Source organism: Centroberyx gerrardi, chromosome 24 (genome assembly GCF_048128805.1).
Source record: "Centroberyx gerrardi isolate f3 chromosome 24, fCenGer3.hap1.cur.20231027, whole genome shotgun sequence".
NCBI lineage: Eukaryota > Metazoa > Chordata > Actinopteri > Beryciformes > Berycidae > Centroberyx > Centroberyx gerrardi.
Window position 1 is genome coordinate 4,925,991 of NC_136020.1, and position 20,525 is coordinate 4,946,515.

The 20,525-nt window shown below is 42.2% G+C and overlaps 1 protein-coding gene across 2 annotated transcripts; it reads right to left on the reverse strand.

Moving 5' to 3' along the window:
• Positions 1 to 484: 484 nt before the first annotated feature.
• On the reverse strand, positions 485 to 15,151 carry LOC139923284 (acyl-coenzyme A thioesterase 5-like). 2 transcript variants are annotated; one of them, XM_071914020.2, is made up of 10 exons: positions 14,959 to 15,151; positions 14,207 to 14,306; positions 13,652 to 13,842; positions 12,266 to 12,426; positions 11,768 to 11,887; positions 11,412 to 11,494; positions 11,233 to 11,326; positions 9,092 to 9,172; positions 2,195 to 2,336; positions 485 to 615 (listed from the first exon to the last, which is right to left on the reverse strand). In XM_071914020.2, exons 1-10 carry the CDS (start codon positions 15,149 to 15,151, stop codon positions 485 to 487), a joined length of 1,296 nt encoding a protein of 431 aa, XP_071770121.2. The 2 variants fall into 2 exon arrangements, with proteins under 2 accessions (XP_071770121.2, XP_078138170.1); XM_078282044.1 differs by lacking the exon at positions 2,195 to 2,336 and having other exon boundaries at positions 610 to 615.
• Between the last annotated feature and the right edge of the window lie 5,374 nt (positions 15,152 to 20,525).

The following is a 20,525-nucleotide window of genomic DNA, read 5'->3' on the forward strand; positions in this document are numbered from 1 at the left end:
ATTAAATATACAGTATTTTAGGAAAATGACTGAATCAATTTGAATGTATGCAATTTGTGCTCATGATGCCAATACATTTGAAATGTGTTAGTTTAATGAGTGTGTCAAAGTGAAATGATCAAACTCTCGGTTATCTGGTTCTATAAACAGTCAGACACTTCAGACTATTTTAGTTCATTTTATCTGTTTCAGTGTTTCAGTCTAGTTGATATTAAACCAAATTAATTTGGATTGGTTCTCTCTCTCTCTTTATATATATACATATATATATATATATATATATATATATACACAGTATATGTATATAGTATATACTGTATGTAGGATCTGCTGCCCTGGTAACAACATAGACTAAATTTTAAGCTTGCTTCGAGGAGCATAAAATCCCACGCTTACTTCAAATTGTTAACAAACGTAACCAGCTAACTCAAGTTATCCACGTACAAGAAACGAGGCCCTGAGCTTTGTATGTTTGTGTACGACTTCATAGCTTGGCCTGGGGGGCGCTGCTGGGACAGGGGTACAGATGCTGCCGTAGAAAAGCCAAGATCTTCTCCCAAGAGTCTTCCTGAGCGTCTGCATGTGGTTTGGTCTCTCCTCCCCACAGCATCACCACTGCAAAACACACACACACACACACACACACACACACACACACACAGCTATATTTGAAAGGACATTCCATTATACACAGTCATTCCATAACCAATTAATACCTAACCCTAATCTTAAATATAAGCCCATCCCCAACATGGCTTTCTCTGTTATGACCACTGAAACATCTCCAGTTTGTCGGATTTCGTACGATATGTAAGGCAGCTGAGTAAGGCAGTCCTCTCAATGGTTGAAGTAAGAACACATGCGCATAGACATGCATACCAGAGTTAGGCTTTTGAAGTCTATTACTGATATTTACCTCCACCAAGGAGGTTAAGTTTCGCCTTTGTTAGTTTCTCTGTCTGTCAGCAAGATATCTCAAAAACGTCTGAACGGATTTCCATGAAATATGGTGGGTAGGCCTTGGGCCAAGAAACAATTGATTCCATTTTGATGGTAATCTCGACCTGGGATTTCCGCCATTACACGATTGCTGTTTCTGAGCCATAATTATGAAACTAACGGAGATAGATATATAGATAGATAGATCAGTCTTTTCCACTCCACTAGTGTGAATTATGCTGCAAGAGCTGTATGGAGTCATTTTATGGATATTTTCTGTTCTTTTTCTGCTCTTTTCGGAACTCTAAATCAGTCCATAACGGCGACGATTTTTGGAGAGCGCTGCTACATAGTTGTGCTTGGAAGCTCTGGGAGTGTTTTATGGACTAACAAACTTCACTGGCATGGGTGTGAGTAGATAATGACTGAATTTTATTTTTTTTGGTGAACTATTACTTTAAAATTTAAGTGATGGTAATGTTTGGGCGTAACAGTAAGTTGGAGAATTGTTCAGCATTGGTGGAGGTTTGTGCTCTCTGTACCTTCTAGTTTTGTAGCGAAACTGCCAATAGCCAATATTTTGTGCCTATATTCAATATTTTTAAATGTGATCTTTGTTTTTTTATTCAGTGTTTCCCCCAATTTTATTCTTGTCAGGGTGGGAAAGCCATTTAGACCATCATGGGACACAAAAACGCTCCATTGAACCCCAAACTAATGAAATTCTTTTAGGGTTGGCAGGTCTTGATGGGTAAATTACTGCCTTTAAATTAATTAAGAATAAAAAAAAATGTAACAATCAAATAAATTTAAAATGCAAATAAATACAGATTACATTGCAGGTTTTACAGTAGTGGTGTTTTTAATGTAGGAATGGCCATCATATCAGAGGTGGACGACATTGATGGGGCAATATCCGATATTTAATAAACAGGCCAATATTTGTCTAACCATAATGCATATGCACGCACACACACACACACAAACACACACATGCACCCACACCTGTTGGTACATGATCAGTGATAGAAGCTGGAGTCACTGATCATGCAACTTAAGCGAGGTGACTTAGTGCTTCCTAGGACTGTGTATGCAAGGTATTTGGTATTTCCTCACAGTGATAGGAGGACAAGGACACACATGCCCAGAAAGTCTTTCATAATCAGACAACCTTAAGTGGGTGTCCCACCCCACAAAATAATTACAAAGTATGTGAGTGTGTGTGTGTGTGTGTGTGTGTGTGTGTACCATTTACCTTTCTGTTTTGTGTGCTGCAGTATAAAATTACTGGCATTGCTGAAGGGTGTGTAGGGCGGCTCAATGAGATGTCCAGCATTGTGGTAAGTGACTGTTGTAAGCAGGTGCTCATTTCCTGCTGCACGCATCATCTTGGCTATCTGAGGGTCAAAGGTCAGAGGTCAGTCTTAGGTCAGTCTTACTCAACCATCACAACTCATTACACCAAAATGAAGCCTGCCTCTCTGAATCAAAACAGCACAAACTGAACCTGTGTCTATTATACTGGCTGGCCCTGCAAAACCAGAGGTTCACAGGCCCAAAAACCCAATGAGGACTTGATGCAACCGGAGCACGCACTCACAAATGGAAGAAAAAATTGCTCAAATCGGATGCTTTTATTCTACATCTGACCAATGAAGTGATGTGCTAAAGTGAACAACTGCAAAACCAAATTTAAAGTTTTCCTGTAAATAAATGGTAATTTTGGTACTCTCTACCACCGATTGATATAACACAGTGATTCAACCTATGGCCAGTTCATGAAAGCTTTTACATTTGCTGTTCTAAAAACACAGTGTCTGGTAGGTCTGTCCAAGGGAAAATCCTTTGGCGCATAGGAAGTGATGCGTTCTACATTTCCGGCAACAGCAACAGTGGTTTGTGGGTAGTTAGCATGAGCAGCAATAGTCCCCATGGCCCCAACAGACCTACAGAAACTCAGGATTCATCAACAGGAAATCAGTTCAGTCAGCCAGCTCAGCTAAGCAGATTATTGAGAATGAATGCAAATATAGATACAGAGTTCAGTATGGCATCTAAGCTCTGATCTTGTCACTGCCTATGAGCATACACCTAAGATAGCCAAATGAGAGTAGGGAATGATGACAGGGAACTTCCCCGCGGGGGAAACCTAGAATCAGAGCCTACAGGTGGATGCTGGGGTGGATGTGGGGATGATGAAACATTGTATGGTGAGCAGTAGCAATAACTGAGCAGCAGTGATTGGCAGTCTGAGCAGCACACCAGCAGCATAGCAATGCGAGAGAGAGTGAGCAGGTGCATTGGTAGCTTAAATAGACCATTTTATTGAGAGGGGGGCACTTGATAAGGGTTGTGTGTGTATCACATGTCTTGCAGTGCGACTTGAGTTGCCTGCCTGAACTAGCTTCGCAGGCTTCGCTTTATTTCAGTCAGCCAATTCATGTAAACAGATTATTGAGAATGAATGCAAATATACTGTAGATACAGAGTTCAGTATGGCGTCTAGGCTCTGATCTTGTCACTCCCTCAGTCAGGACCACTCACATATTGATATTAATAATATTTCTAAATGGTTATGACATGCAATAAGTTTTGGCGGAATAGATCTGCTTAATAGCTCACTGCTACACATGTATTAGATTTAAAAAGATCCGTCCTGTTGTAGAAGGTGGTGAAATTGTCCACGTAGGGGATGCCTCTGTTACAGCAGTAGCCCTTAAGCCAGATGTGCAGTTGCCTTAACTGGCTAAACTTTACGTCGCCAAAATGGGGGGAGGGCAGTGGGCCTGAAACAATGCACTGTTTGCTAGTGTTCAAAATACTGTTTATGAGGCAGACAAAGTCTTTTTTAAGTTTCTCCGATTGCTGCATCTTGAGGTCGTTGGTGCCCACATGCACCACAACAGCGGAGACAGATGGCTGATGACAAAGCAGCTGTGGGATGGCGATGTTAATGTCCTCGACGAGACCACCTGGGTGGCAGGAAGTGCGGCACCTGTTGATCTGGACATGACGGACCATGGATGACCCAACGACAAGTACGGGGGAACAGCCAGCATGATTGTCCTCAACCGTTGCCTCGGTGGACATCCCAGGGTGCACACCGACAGAGGAGTGCTCAGTGGGTAGAGCATACTTTGGAAATGAAATGAAATGAAATGAATTCAATGAAAATGCTGACATGCTGCTGGCTGCCACCTCAGTGAAAAGCATGCCTTTGGGCTAGGTACATTAAGTGACGGAATATTTCTCTTAATTCAAGATAATGCAAGCGCATATCTTACCATATGTTCATCAGAGAGTACTCAAGTGAGACAGGGAGCGTAGCATTTAAGGAGTAGGCTTTAATAGATGGATAGGCCACTAGGTAGGTAAGCCATCGGCCAAGCTGGCCCAGGCACACATTTAGAGTCTGATCACTAGATGAATAAGCCATTTGGCCAAACTGGCCCAGGCACCCATAACATAGGGTTCATGGTTGCATTACTTAATGTGCCGAGGAAACGGCACATAATTGCAGCACACTAATTTTAGTGGCTTAGGTCGGCTGCTTTGGGGGATTATGTATTCCCTGTCTTAAGCACGATCGCCTCCATCCAAATCATGCAGGATCTCGTCTTTTATCTATAAGCATTGGACTTACTCTGCACTCCTGCAATGCATTCGCCAACTGACGGTCAGTGAGTCCATATCGTAAGCATGAAAATCCCACACATGCATACACTATTCCAGTAATAATCAATAATAGACATAACCCTCTTAAACACCACCAGCCTATTTCCTGTACAAGTTATTATAAGCCTGAAAATGTAATAATCATAACACCCAAACCCCAAACAAGCTCTAGGTTGCCATCTGCGAGTAAGCCCTCCTGTGACTCTGGGCAAGTTTTATTTAACCCACATGCTTTTAAATCCAGAAATGGCCTGGGGTTGATGCATTTAAACATCAGAAGTCTATGCAAACAATTTAAATTAGATCACCTGAGAACTCTTGTATCACAGACTGACCCCGATATCCTGGTTCTGACAGAAACCTGGCTTAAACAGAGCATACATAATTCTGAGGTTTCCCTACATAACTATAACTTGTATAGAATAGACAGAGTTGGAAGAGGGGGTGGTGTCGCTATATATGTGAAGTCTATATGTTTATCTGTTACTGTTTTAAATGCTGTCACTGTACCTCATTCCTTCAAATTTATTGCTCTGAAAGTTAACTTATCTAGTAATAATTCAATTAATGTGGTGGGTGTTTACAGACCACCCTCAGCTGTCTCTAGTGCAATTAATAAATTAGCAGACTTACTTGCTCAGTACAATAACTCAGAGTTGCTGGTTCTAGGTGACTTTAACCTAAATTGGTTGACGAACGATTCAAATAGTTTAAAAGAGATGTGTGACAATTTCAATCTGTCACAGCTGATTGATGAGCCGACCAGACCTAATTTGAAGGACCCTTCAAAATCTACTTTGATAGATTTGATTCTGTCCAATAGGAAGGCCAAAATTACTGCCTCTGGAGTTTTTGCGCTTGGCTTTAGTGACCACTGTCCTCTAGCCTGTGTAAGAAGTGCTAGACTGGAAAGATCAAGCTCTACAATTGTTATCAAAAGAAATTTAAAAACTTTTAATGAACAGGCTTTCCTCAGTGACCTTGCTGACAGTAATATACATCACACATCTGAAATACCAGATGTAGATTTGGCATTGGAATATTTTACAAATTCATTACTTGCTATCATTGATAAACAATGCACCTTTTAAAAAGCTTAGGGTTAAAGATAGATCAAGCCCCTGGTTCTCCACAGAATTATCAATGATGTTCAAGGCAAGGGACAAAGCCTGGGCTCTAGCGAGGCGTACTGGTGAAGCAACCCATTGGCTGACTTTTAGACAACTCGGAAATAAATGCACATCCTCTTTGAGAAAAGCAAAAGCCAATTATTACATAGAATTAATCTCTAGCTCTTCTACAAATCCGTCAAAATTCTGGAAAGCAGTAAATGTAAATAAAAACAAATCCTCTATATCTATTCCATCTCATGTTATGTTTAATGACTGCTTGATAAATAAGACATCAGAGATTTGCCATGCTTTCAACACACATTTTGCTACTGCTGGAAATCTGTTTGATACGATGTATTCAGGATCGGCTCTTAGTAGTAAGCCTTTGGCTCATGTGCCCTCCTTAAACCGTACCTCTCAGTTCACCCTACAGGCCTTCACTTCCTCTGTTGTTAAGGAGGCACTTCAAGCTATCGATTGCAGGAAGGCAACTGGGGAGGATAAATTAGACTGTATTTTTTAAGGCTCTGTGCCCCATTTATTGCTGAACAAATTACATATCTTTTTAATCTTTCTATCTCTACTGCCGTTGTCCCTCAGGTCTGGAAATCTGCACATGTAGTCCCACTGCACAAGGGTGGTAATAAAATTGATCTTAATAACTATCGGCCAATTTCCAAACTGTCCTGTCTTGCTAAAGTCCTGGAGTCATTAGTTAATAATCAGCTCAAATCATTCCTCTCAAAAAATTCTGTGTTAAGTCCACATCAATCTGGTCTCAGAGCTAAGCATAGTACTGTCACTGCTACTACCTTGGTTGTGAATGATATTGTGCTGCCCTCTTTGTCGATCTAACAAAAGCATTTGACACTGTTGATCATGCTATGCTCCTACAGAGGCTGTGTGATATTGGCTTTGATTATAAGTCCTGTAAATGGTTTCAGGACTACCTGTCTCATAGACAGCAATGTGTGATTTTGGGAAATGATTGTTCTGTATTTTTACCACTGTCCAAAGGGGTTCCACAACGTTCAATATTGGGTCCTATCTTGTTCACAATTTATATCAACAATATTACATCCTTTCTAGCAAACTGCAATGCCCATCTTTATGCGGATGATACATTTCTGTATTGCTTTGCTGATACTGCGCACTCAGCCACTGAAATCCTACAACAAGCTTTTGACAAATTGCAAGATGCACTTTTTAATTTGAAATTAGTCCTGAATTCAAACAATACTAAATATTCTCTAGAGCCAGAAATATTGTGGACAATAGTTTGCATATTACCACTCTGAATGGACACAATATTGAGAGGGTCTCGGAGTATAAATATCTTGGTATCTGGCTGGATCAAAAAGTTACTTTTAAATTTCACATTGACACACTTGTCAGCAAGCTACGACAAAAAAAATGGATGTTTGTACAGAAACAAAGCTAATTTTCCTATGTTCAGTAGGAAGCGGATAATTGAGGCTGTCTTCTTGTCTGTTTTGGATTATGGTGATGTTATCTATGGACACGCCTCTGCCTCCACTCTTAAACCCCTAGATTCAGTTTATCACTCTGCCCTAAGATTTATTACCGGTGGCAGTTATTCCACACATCATTGCTTCTTGTATGAAAAGCTTGGGTGGGCATCCCTAACAGTAAGGTGTGACAGGCATTGGTTTCTCTTCATTTATAAAGCCCTTATTGGCAACTTGCCATCATACATTACTTTATTAAATTGGTCCTATAGTTCCTATTCAACTCGTTCAAGTGATTGGCTAATGCTCGAAGTACCGCGTACAAACACTACATTTGGAAAGACTACCTTTAGTTTCTGTGCTGCACACACCTGGAACACTTTGCAACATACATTGAAACTGGACACAATTGTACATTTGGGTCAATTTAAAACCATAATTGCAAACTGCACCACTCATAAATGTAACTGTTTTTAACTGTGTTTGATTGTGTTCTGTTGTTGTTTGTTTATTTTCTCGTTGGTTATTTTTTGATGTGTATTTTACTCTGTACTCTCGGTATCATTGTAAATGAGGGTATACCCTCAATGATCTCCGAGATCTAAATAAAGGTTGAATGAATGAATGAATGAACTAGACGTCATTTCAATGTTGTGTCTATGCTTTAGCTTTCATATACCCAGGATCTTTGGCAATGTATACCATGCAGTAGATACATTATTGCATATTTAAACAATGCGTGAATGGCTGTAAATATCATTATGCACCTAAGTCCATAAGTACAAGATAAAAAACGTTCACTCTTAAACCCTAGCCTCACATTCTCTGCACCAAGCTGCAGGAGCTCCAGGTGGACCCCTACCTTATCCTGTGGATAATGGACTTCCTCCTCAAAAGAGGACAGTATGTCAAAGTAAACTGATCAACATCTCCTGTCTTACTTACATCCACTGGCACCCCCCAGGGAACAGTCATTTGTGTGAGAACAGAACCTGTTCTCACACAAATGACCTGAGGGGCTCAGATAGTGTGAGCATGGCAGTGAAGTTTGCAGATGACACTGCTATGGTTGATACCTCCAACAGTGCAGCCCACTTTGAGGAGGAGCCAGAGAGGCTGCACCGCTGGTGTGAGGAACACTTTCTCCAACTGAACGTGAGGAAGACAAAGGAGCTCCTCATTGATTTCAGGAGGAAGGCAGACCCTCTCCCACAGCTGATGCTCAACAGAGAGCTTGTGGAGAGAGTAAGCAGCTTCATATACCTCGGAACAATCCTTGACAGCGGACTAACCTTCAATGAAAACACAGTAGATTGTGAAGAAGGGTGACCTCTCTGGGGGCCAAGCTCTGTGAGCAGGAGCGCTCTGGTCTCCAAGGGCTGTATGACCAGCGAGCAGTGAAGAAGGCACACAACATTGCAAGGGATGCAACATACAACCTCAACAGCAGCTCTCAAATCCTGCCCTCTGGCAGAGGTATGCCACCCCGAGGTACAAAACTAACAGAGCCAGGGCCAGCTTCATTCCCTCTACCATTCACATGCTGAATCCTTCTCTCTAGCCCCAGAAGGCCTTTTTTTATAACCCCCCCCCCCCCCACCCCCCACCCCGCACCCCAAAAGGGACTTTGAACTGAACAATGTGTGCTTTATATGTGCATATAAAGCACACATTGTTCAGTTCAAAGTGTGCTTTATATGTACATAGTCATCGTTTTTTTTTAAAACTGTATTTATTTATGTGATGTTATCTATGTCTTGTTAAAGTGTCGCTTGATGATCTGTGCTTGACCGGAACAAAACACTTTCAATCTATCTTTTTTCTCCAATTTGTGAGTGCAATTTCTCTTTGCTGCATCTATTGCAATCAGGTGTGTGTGTGTGTGTGTGTACTCACATCCTCAGCAGACTCCACTGTGGCCCAGCTCTGATCATCATCACCACAAAGCAATAACAGCGGACACTTTATCCTCCCCATCTAGCAGAACATTAACCATGAGGAACAACCCTTTTTTTAAGATTTTTTGTCATTTCTGCCTTACATAGTTTTTATTAAATGGGAGAGAGAGAGACATGGGGGGATGACGTGACAAAGGTCCTGGGCCGGAGTTGAACCCAGGACATCATGGTTACATGGTATGCGCCTTAGACCACTGACCCACCAGAGCCCCTTTCACATATGCAGCCTGTTATGTAAATTTACCGGCACAGGGCTCGTGTGTCAGGCTCCGGTGTCGAAATGCTGGTCAATCAGTTCCGGCAATTCCACTTCTAAAGACGTGTCGAATTTGACAGTTGTGGAAATAAGAGAGATCCTCGGAGTCCGGGCAGATGAAGAGATTAGGCCGCTGTGTTCTCAAACTGCAGTGACTCCGGCAGTTAAACGTAATTTGCGGGAAATGACAACAGTGGAATTTAATGGTATTGCCAGTATTGTGTGAATGGCAGAAAAACGGGAAGGCATGTCTCGGAAACTGCTACCTTTACCGGAAAAATTTAAATGGCAATTTTACAGGTTTCATGTGTGAAAGTGGCTCAGGACACCCCAAGGAACAACCATAGTATGCGTTTTTTGGGATTGACTGATATGGGCTTTGGTTTTGGAAGATCAGTACAGATATTCTTGGGTAGAAGTTGCTGATATTTTGTGCCGATATTCAAACTCTTTCAATCTGACCATATTCATACTTAAAGATCCCAGAAAATTCGAAGCATTCAGGTCCAGATTCACCAAGATTGTTTTACGAGGCCAATTTGCAAATTTTTTGAGCCTCAGTTGCTTGAGCTAAGAGCATAGAGTTTTCATCTTATTCACTATGACGTTTATGCAAATCAAGTTGTGATGCAAACAAGTCCTCAAAAGTAGCTCTGTACAAGCAAATAGTCCTTTCACCACCAACTGCAAGCACAAACCGCTTCAGCTGTAAAACTAATCCACCAAGGCTGGCACCCTTGTGTCCTAAAGCCCCTTTCTAATTTGAGCGCCCTCTGATCTGGTCTGAGATTTTACGCTGCTGGTTTTCATTCTAGCCGTCTAATCACAGACTGATTTACATCTGTGACGCCAGGTGAATGCAATAAACTACAACTAACTAGCTGGTAGGATAGAAAACCAGCAGTTCTCTGAGTCTCGAGTACCAAAGTTGAAGACCACTGTACTAATAAATTGGGTGCAATCTCACTTTGCATAGCCTCACCTACAAATAACTCATTACATTACACTACATTAATTCAGCAGTGGTGGAAATTGTGGCATGTTGTTAATTGTTAGAAGAATGGTGTGCAGCTGACAACAGCCAATTTATAACCAAGGCACTGATATCTTGATAATTTGTGAGTTTTTGTACCCTGCCTGTATAGTGGACTATCAGGCGTACTGCCTAAAGCCCATACATGAATCACAAAATATGTTGCGGGAGTCATGAATTTATGTTAAGATTGCAAGTTTTGTGACGAGGTCATTACTTAACTCAATCTTAAACTTAAACTTATTATTAAAAGACAGCAAGTGTTTTAAAGAAATCATTACAGCTACTAACGCACCACTGCACTAATGCACTACTAAACCACTGTATAAAACTTGCAGTTTACGTTCATGTGTTGAACCACAACAAAAAGCAGGATCACATCGATACATTAACCTCCAATTCATTTTTGTGCTGCACCAGTGGAGTATATGCCTATAACCGGGACTCTGATGTAGACTGGGCTAACTATCTGGGGTCCAAATTATAAACATCTCATAACACTGATCCCAACTGTATCATAATTTTTTCATCATTTATTTTTGACATAAACATTCATTTCTATCGATATGTGTGTTTCATAACGATATTTTACACTGTAGCCTACATGTTCACCTCAGCCCCTTTAGTGAATCTGGACCTCTGAGTTTCCCACTGAATTTTATTGATCAATTCTACAATAAATATGTAATCAAACAAACGGCATCATATCAGATGTGGATGATGAGGACAATATTAATTAACCTAATATATCAGTCTAACTCTTGTGTGTGTTAAGAGTACATGTACTTACATCCACTTTCTTGCTGGGGTCAGAGGGGATTGGTAGCATCATGTCACGCCATATCATACGGTTCTGCTCATCCAGACGTGCCCTGTGAACATTCCTGACAAGACAAGCGTTTGTTCCTGTTACTCCTACTATAAAATGCTGTGTACTGTATTTATGTTACCGCGAAGCAGGACACCTACTTGTTCATCTGCTGAAACGCATCAAAGACAGACTTGCCGACTAAAACAACGTGGCTGCCGCTGACACAAACACAGCAACGGGGCTGGAACAACATACAATGATACACTATAAGTTACTGGTTCTCCACCATGTGCCATTAAGGCCCAAGAGAGTCTGCAGGTTTTCATCCCAACCAAACACTACAGCCACTGATTTCACTGACTAGTTCCTCCTCTGTGGTTGAAGGTGTGTTAGTGGAATCAGCAGCTGTAATGTTTGGTTCAATTGAACTCTCTGCCCTCCATGGTACATGTTTGAGAACTACTGATACAAGGTCAAACAAAAGAACATCTCCAGGATATTTTCAGTTACTTACACTGATTAAGTTGCTGTAAGCTGCCATAGTGAGGGTCACTGCTGTGCCGAGGGAAAGACCACAAATCCCAACTCTGTCACTGATCACTAGAGGATGCTCCTGGATAATAGTAAATGCTTTCTGTAGGGAGGTAGATAATGGTGATATGACAGGGAAGGAAACAAAACATTAAATCATCATCTGCAGGTTTCATGAAGCCAAATATAAAACTCTTTAAGATCTTTTTAATGCTACCTGGAATTGTATTTGAGTCCTAAAACTATAAATGACCCTTCATAGGTAGCATTAAAAAGGTCTTATATATTTAAGATAAAGGACACTCATATTGTATTAATCCTGTTCTGTATTAATCTAACAGTGAATCCACACAAAAAGGGTTAGCATTTGCAACACGTTTCAAGCTTGGCGCTCTTCCTTCTTGATGCTGCCTGAAGAAGAACGCCAAGCTTGAAACGCGTGAGAAGGTGGAAAAGTAAGAGGAAAAAAAACAACACACACCTCAAAATAGCTTAACCCTATATCTGTCCCGAGCTCATCGGGGGAAAGATACTCCAGCGCCATAGAAACATAACCATGGGATGCCAGCAAGGCAGCACGATACTCCACCAGCCCTCCACCCCCTCCCCACAAATCCAACACCCCAGGGAAGGGTCCCGGACCTGAGGCAAGGCAGAAGAGGACACTGTAAGCTTACTCTGAAAAAACAAATAATTTCATACAAATAAAACCAGGGTTCCCACCGTGATCCTGATGTAAAATTCCAAAACTGCTCCACAACTTTCCATAACTATGTCAAAGTGCTTCCATGACCTAAAAATGTTCTTCCTTCCTGGTCAATGAATGTTGTTTATCTAAAGGAATGAACAGTCTGGTTTCCGTTGGGCTGAAAACCCACTAATGCAATGAATGTGTGAAACAAACTGTAAAATACATTCTTTAAATTCCTTTAAAGTGACCCATTTGCAAAATTCCCTGATATTCCCTGACTTCCCCTGGAAAATATATCAAATTCCCTGACTTTTGGAATACACGTCTGAAAGTTCTCTAAATTTTTGACAAACGTCTTTTTGGCATAGAACGAAGCACAACCTGATTTCCTAAAATCAGTGAACTGCCCCCTTTCAGGAATTAATGATTGTATAAAAAAAAAGTCAATGGACAAAAGTATACACCACTGCCTCCTCAATCAAGAGCATTTTCAGAATTTTATCCACATTTACAGTTAAATATTTTTATACAACCATCCATTTCTTAAAGGGGACACTTTACAGATTTACTAAATCATTGTTGTGCTTTGTTACACTCTGGTCAAAAACTAAGGCCCTTTTGATGCTTTGCTGGTCTACCAACTTACAACAATCAACCACATTAATTGATTGCCATATTCGAACATCAAACAGAACGTTTGATATTGGCTATCCTATTGTATTGCCTATTTTGATCACTCAGTTTAACTGAGTGATCAAAATAGGCAATACAATTGGATAGTTCTAAACAGGAAACAAAACTTAAAGCCATTTTTCGAATGGCTACTAACACTCGTCCCGCAGCTGCAGGAGCACCCGATGAAAAAATGATTAGTTCCTACTTTTTTTTTTTTTAAATAGCGGCAAACACGTTGACGTTCCAAAACAGCCCAACGGGGGCGTGTGGCCCTTGCCATAAGTAAACTAAATGCACTGTTTCTGTTTATTAGATTAACTGCTGTTGTCAGTCTTTCTGTCAAAACCTTGACTATATTGTGGACATACCCAGTATAACACTAGAAATATATTGTTGATTAAAAAAAAAATTTAATAAAATATCGATAATCATCAATTTTATATGTATTTCATATTTAAATGTTCAAATTGTAATTTTTGGTCAATGTCACAGCCCTAGTACCTCGGGGTATAAAGAGGGTCCCTCTGACTCCTCCCTCTCTGACGTCTATCCTCTGGACGCCTGGTGCCATGTACCATCTCTCTGTGACTACTGAGGCCATGGGAAGACGCTCCCTGAAGCCCTCAACAACATGTCCTCTGTACACAGAGATTAACACCACCATGGGGGTGCGGATATCCATCTTCCTCATCCTGAGAGGCAAAAAGTCAGAGCAAGGAGCTTCTTTTCAACCATCGCCGTATGCAACCTTCGACAATTCAGATTACTGTTAATCAGTGTTCCCTCCAGTCCTGTGCCATTCCAACCAAATACTACAGCAGCTGATGTCACTGGTTAGTTCCTCCCTCTCTGACTGAAGTTGTATTAGTCAGTGAAATCAGCTGCTGCAGTGTTTTGTGGGAATGAAAACTTGCAGAACCTTGCCTAATCATCTAGTGTGAGCTTATTTATGACAGAGACAAAAATCTGTGAAATACGTTGTTGTGTGTGTGATGCAATGCATTTAAAAACTGTCCTGTGTGTTCGCAGCCTCAGAGGGAACTGTTAATGCGTTACCTGAGGCCTGTCCGGCTGCCTGGGACAGGGCGCATACTCCACAGCAAACCCATGGTTTCTTTTCCTATGTACATTCCTCCAATACTCGTATCCTCAGAAACTACAAAAGCAATAAAATCTTGACTTACAACAACAGTTGTTTGTATAGTTTGGTAACAACTACACTTACACCAACAAAAGACAAACAAAAGTAGACTATGGAATGTATGCTTGATTTTCAAGATGGCCTCACACTAGAGATTAATTTAAAGCTGCTGTAGGTAAGTTTGGGAGGAAAGCGATAAAAGTGCAGGAAATTCAGACACAAGGAATGACACGCCTCCCACTCCTTCTAGTGAGTGACAGGAGGAGTGATTGACAGGACATGCCTTCTGCCTCAGACTTCTAATTGGTCAGATGAGTTTCCATACATTTCACATTCAAATGAGAACAGGAGAGGAATGGGGCTACCACCATTTCTGAGATTCTGACATATTATCCTGCTCATCTTTGATTTATTTTTATTACTTCTAAATAAATTACAAATTAAATTAATCCATAAAAGTTACCTACTGCAGCTTTAAATGTACCTAAATATCCTGCAAGCATGTCCTTTAACCACAGCCATCAAATCAGCTCTAAGGATTTTTGTTTGAAACCATCACTTAAGCAATTTGGGCTTGAGCAATGTTTCCTGAGGGCAAAAAATCCACAAGTAAAGATTTCAATTAGATCCAGAAAGGTTTTACTTGTTCAAGAGGAACCAAACCTACTAGTCACTGTGCCTCTATCATCACTGACATAGTGGCCATAGGCCTCCCAGTAGTCCTTGTCCTCAGACTGGTGAAGGGAGTGCAGTGTTACTGGATGTCCTGGAGGCAGATTCTCCACCATCACCTTGAACTTGTTATCCACAAGATCCCGTGTGGGGAAAACAGAGAGAATTGGAGTGACAGTCCCAGACATAGTTGATGATGGTCTGTGGAGTATTGAAAATGAAAGATTAGCAAGGGATACAGTTTAATTAGTGAATATATATTAGAGGACACAATAATGGACAGATAAGAGCAAGCGTCTTTCACTATATATTTTTTTTACATTGTATATAGTATTAGACTGGCAGTAGCAAATTCACACCATGTAGAGAAAGCAAAATTCAAAAACGTCTTCTATTCACTTTCTACTTCAGTTAAAAAATTCCTATTTGATTACCAAAATGACTTTTGCCAATCCCTGGAGGACTTGCCTGGACTTGTTGCATCCAGCCATTGGTTTTACTTGTAGGTGGACAGAGCAACAACAAAAACAATAGCAATGTAACAGCAAGAGAGTGAGAGTTTCCAGTCAGGAAGAAGCAGGAAGAAGTCAATAATTAGGACATTGTGGAGAAAGTTCTTCTCAAGTTGTCTTGGAGAAAATTATCTTCTCACAAAAGTGAGCGCAAAGATGCTTCCTTACAGTTTGAGATGGGCTGTGTGCTTGATGTTGCGCACACAATCAATTAAGACACACAACTGTTCATTTTCCCAGCTGTTTCAAATGGCCCTATAAGTTATAGCTATCATTCCCACAATTAATCTTGGGCTTCCCATTCATTCTCATCGGCCAAGTTACCATCCAATGCAACCTCGGCTGACAAGTAAACTTGCAGGATCTTTATCCGCCCTCTGTACTCGTGTTCTTTTGTTTTGGAGTAGTAGAGGCTTGTCTGTACATCCCAAAGCACTGTGAACATGAGATGGCACTCTATAAACTTTTGACCCTGGTTCCAGAACACAGGATCCTTTCTCTGTTCTCTTTCACTCTTTCTGTTGTGCCACAGTGAACTTGAAAGTTGTCTAATAGTGTCAGGAACAGTCCGCATCACTAGTTCCAAACACTAAGATAATTGACCTGTTTGGGTGGTTATCCTTCAAAATAACAGCGTGAAGCTATAATAGCTTGTCGGTGTCATCATAGCCAGAACTGACAGAAAATGCAGATCCCATCCACTCTCATCTTATTCTCCAGGGTCCTTTTTAAAGTAATTGAGGGCGTTTTCACACCTAGTTCGTTTGGAACCTTTATTTCGGACCCTGGAGCGTTTCCTCCAAGTTCAGTTTGTTTGGGCATATATGAACGCAGCAATCGCACTCGGGTGCGGACCAAAACAAGCGGACTCTTCCAAACAAACTCTGCCGCAGTTCCTTGGTAGTGAGATTGCAATTCGAGCCAAAGGCCCGAACTCGCTATGATAAACATGCCAAGGCCTATAATGGCTAAAATGCCGCCTAATCAGGCAGCCTTTGGAGGCAGGAAGGCTTCAAGTCATGTCCCAATCGAATGTTTACAAAAAATGCTGCCTGCTGACGTGCCTCCAACTGCATAGACGCATCCTTCGTTGGTCAAGATATCCCACAATCCCATGTGTCCACTCCACTGCTCCGACGGAAAAAAAACAATGGCGAGCAACAGTCTGAAGTTTGTTTATAATTGTAAGTTATTTTTATTTTTTCAACCTCAGATTTTTTTTCTACCAAGAAACAGTTTAGTCACTGAATATCCATTCTATTTAGATGTATAATGCTTATTTAAGAAATTTGACTTTTGGATTCACTGACAACAGACTTTTTGAGGTTAGCCTATCCGTTATCTTGTTAGCCTATCCGTTAGCTTACTAAGCAGACCATTGAATTATATAATGTTAGCCTAAAACAAGCCCGTAAGTTGTAGCCTAAACTGTTATTTAATTAAAACGCATGTTTCATCGTCGGTTAACCATTACTGAACTTGACCATTTCAGAGGGTCGACGGAGGATACCACCGCCTTTATTAAGGCCCGGGCAAAGGCAGGTCCAGACTTCACTGGGCAAAAAACAGCACCCTGAATGGATGGACGTAAGTTTAGCTGTTTACTAGTGAAAACATTCCAATCCCTAAATTCTACCAGTAGGCTATTCAACAGACAGTAATTTTGTTTTATAAGTAACCTGAATGTTTAAACTATTACTACTACGAATTATTACTAGGACGAATGTGGTGTCCACCTCCAGGGCATGGAAGAAGATGGCCCTCCAGTCTTCATCATGCTCAATGACAGAGCGAGTTCTAGCATGATGGGCATCGAACCAGTCAAGCCAGGTAAGTATTTAAAATGGATTATCGCTAGCAACCCTTTCAGTAAATGAACCTGTGTTGTGCCACTCCTCAAACTGCATGGATACCCTCCATCACCCAGAGGGAAGGTACCCTGTGGTGGATACACCCCTCGCCGATACAAGGCACCGTGCCAGAGGACCCTGGAGTCATGCACGGAGCCAGGGAAACTGACAAAAACATCAATGAACGTGGCTCTGTGGTCACATACAGCCTACAGCTAGATGGAAGGGAACAGCTTGCGGTTCGGATAAGACTGGGCATCAGGCTCTCCAGGGGGTTTGATGGGGATGTGACATCCATCAATGGCACCCATCAACTTTTGTGTATATAGTATAGTTACTGTATGTAGTTGCATTAGTGTAATTGTGTTTTATGTAGATACAGTATGTAGTTATTTTTTATTGGTTATATATTTATGTTCAAATAAAGTACAAAAATCTTTATAAAAATTGTTGATTATTTAATAGCAGAAAAGGTACTTGAAATGCTTTTAGTAAAAGTCGAAATAGCCTATTAATTGCAGTATAACTACTAGTATAACTCAAGTGAAAGTCCTACATTTAAAACTCTATTCAGGCAAAAAATATTCCAGCCAAAGTAATGAAATGGTTGTGAAAAGTAAACCTAGTAGTTGCTGAAGATATGTCATTTGAATTGCATGTTAAATATTTAATTGTAGTTCTTGGGTATTACTTAGTTAGTAAATATTCTCTAATACTTTCCACTATTGTGGTTGTTATAGTAATAACATTAGCTATTGTATTAAATCTATATCTAATTTAAATTTATACTGAATACTATCACTAAAAAATATATATACTAAAAGCAGTTATTCCAAATGACCAACAGGTGGTAGCGTAACCATTGTAACTGACAGACGGTGGTATTTTGGCGATGTTATGACATTGTGACGTTGCTGCCTTGGAAGTCTGTTTTAATCCAGATTCCTTTATAGGTACTGTGGAGTCTCAGCCCAGAATGATGGCTCAGTGGGACTTCAGCACCACCGACAGCGCTCTCTCCCACACAGGAGAGCACTGGGCAGAGTGTGGGAGGGCCAATACCTTCCTGCCGTCATGTGGCAGGGGTGGAGAGAGCACAGCTGTGGCAGATCAGCAATCAGCAACCAGCCTACCTAAGCCAGCCACTCCACTCATTCAGTGGAGAGGAAGGTGGTTGTGGATGGAGAGCAAACCAATTCTCCAAGGCGGTAAGAAGGACTACAAATACGGAAACGAAACTTGGCTTGCTGACCTGTGCTTGTTTCCTCACCAATGAGAGTGTGTGTGCCCCGGCTGAATGACCCAATAGGAACGGACCTGACGACGAGATTTGGACTACGGACCAACGGCATCGTAAACTGTCTCCCCCACAGACCAGTTACCCTCTCTTGCCCCCTTTCCTGTGTGTTTCCAGGCCAGAGTTCTCTCCTCCTCCCGTGTTTAGCCTCCACTACCAGACTGGGAGAAACCACACTGGAATTCCAGCATCCAACCCGCACCACACTTGTAAAATAAAGTATATAATAATAATTATATATAACTATATAATTTTGGCACCTGCAAACCTGTGTCTGAGAGTCATTTCCCCGCTGGTATTGTGCCTCTCCCTGAGCTATTTGTCACATTTGGTGGAGAATGTGGGAACTGTGAATACCACGCTATTTTGGGGAGTGACTCACGACACAAGATGGAGAACGCCATAGCTGCTCTATACCTACAAACTGCACAGAGGAAGAGCCCTGCACGCAGTCCCAGAGAGCTGCTGACTAATTTAACAGCGGAAGATGACATCGAAGCCTTCCTGGGAGTGTTTGAGAGAATGGCGACCCGAGAAAATTGGCCTCCTGTTGATTGGGGAGGAATCCTCGCCCTGTTCTTGTCTGGTGAAGCACAGCGTGCCTGCCAGGAACTGTTACCAGCAGAAGCCGCACAGTATCCTGTTCTGAAAAGAGCCATCTTAGCCCGTTATGGGCTCAGTCTGCCGGCCAGGGCCCAGAGGTTCCATGCCTGGCAATATGACTCATCTCAGCCAGCCTGACCCAGATAGCTGCTTTAGTCCGACTGACCAGAGGCTGGATCTTGGAGGGCGAGGGACCCTCAGTAGTGGACAGGATTGTCCTCGACCGATGCATACGGGCTCTTCACCCCGATGCCATGAAGTATGCAGCCCAGACCTGTCCTAACACTGTAGAGGCACTCATTAGCTTACTGGAGAATCACCAAGTCAGCCAAGAAATGTTCCGCGAGAAGTGACCCAGAAGAATAGACCTCAGAGCCGATGCAGCCAGAAGGGGCGAGGGGAGTCCACGGTACCACAGAATGTTCCCCTAGATCGCCTAGGGTCTCCCAGTGCCAGGCGACCCCTCATCAACCAGGACAGCTGCCGATGTTATACATGTGGCCAGGAGGGTCACATTGCCTGGAACTGTCCATCCCGGGATGCAACGATGCCGTCGGCTAACTCTACATCCTCCCCCTGCCTGTATGTCAACTCTTGCTGGGCACACAAGGAATTAGAAGCACTCCGATATGTGCCAGTACGGGTGACAGGACAGGATACAGAAGCTCTCCTGGACTCCGGTAGTGAGGTTTGTCCGGCCAGAATATGTTACCAAGTCAGGGGCTCCTCCTGCACAGGTTACCTGCGTCCATGGCGACACCAAGACCTATCCAACCACCATCGTCTGTCTGCAAACCCCTCAAGGAACGGAGATGCTTACAGTCGGTGTGGTGGACACTCTTCCGGTACCAGTCTTAGTTGGCAGAGATTGCATTTTATTTGCACGATACTAGAATGCTGGTCCGCAAGTCCCCAGCGCAGCGCTGCCGGAAGACAATGGAGCCAAGGTAAAACAACCCCACTAAAGCCGGTTTATGCTGCCACACGACCTGAGACAACTGAGGGAGAACAGCCACATACAGAGGAGGAGACAGGTGAGCCGGGGCCACAGGAAGAGTCCACCGAATCAGCTGCCGAGGGAGCTCGCCAAGCCCCCACTGCGCTGGAAGAAATTGACACAAATGATGTTTTCACAGTTTCCTCAGGAGGAAGAAGGGGATGCGGACTCCCCGGGGTGCTTTGCCTCAGCACAGCGGACTGACCCTAACCTGATGCAGGCACAGCGGGATGTTCAGGTGAGGAACAGTCCGGGGTGAGTGATGTGACATATCCCCATTTTGCGGTGCAAAACAAGTTGTTG

What these genes read in the sequence shown, in the direction of transcription:
- LOC139923284 (XM_071914020.2), bottom strand. Translation starts at nt 15,151, where the DNA reads ATGTCTGGGACTGTCACTCCAATTCTCTCTGTTTTCCCCACACGGGAT. An exon ending in GGCAGCCGGACAGGCCTCAG is followed by an intron (nt 13,843 to 14,206) that starts GTAACGCATTAA and finishes TTTGCCTCTCAG; the next exon opens with GATGAGGAAGATGGATATCC. An exon ending in CTTACAGCAACTTAATCAGT is followed by an intron (nt 11,495 to 11,767) that starts GTAAGTAACTGA and finishes ATGTTGTTCCAG; the next exon opens with CCCCGTTGCTGTGTTTGTGT.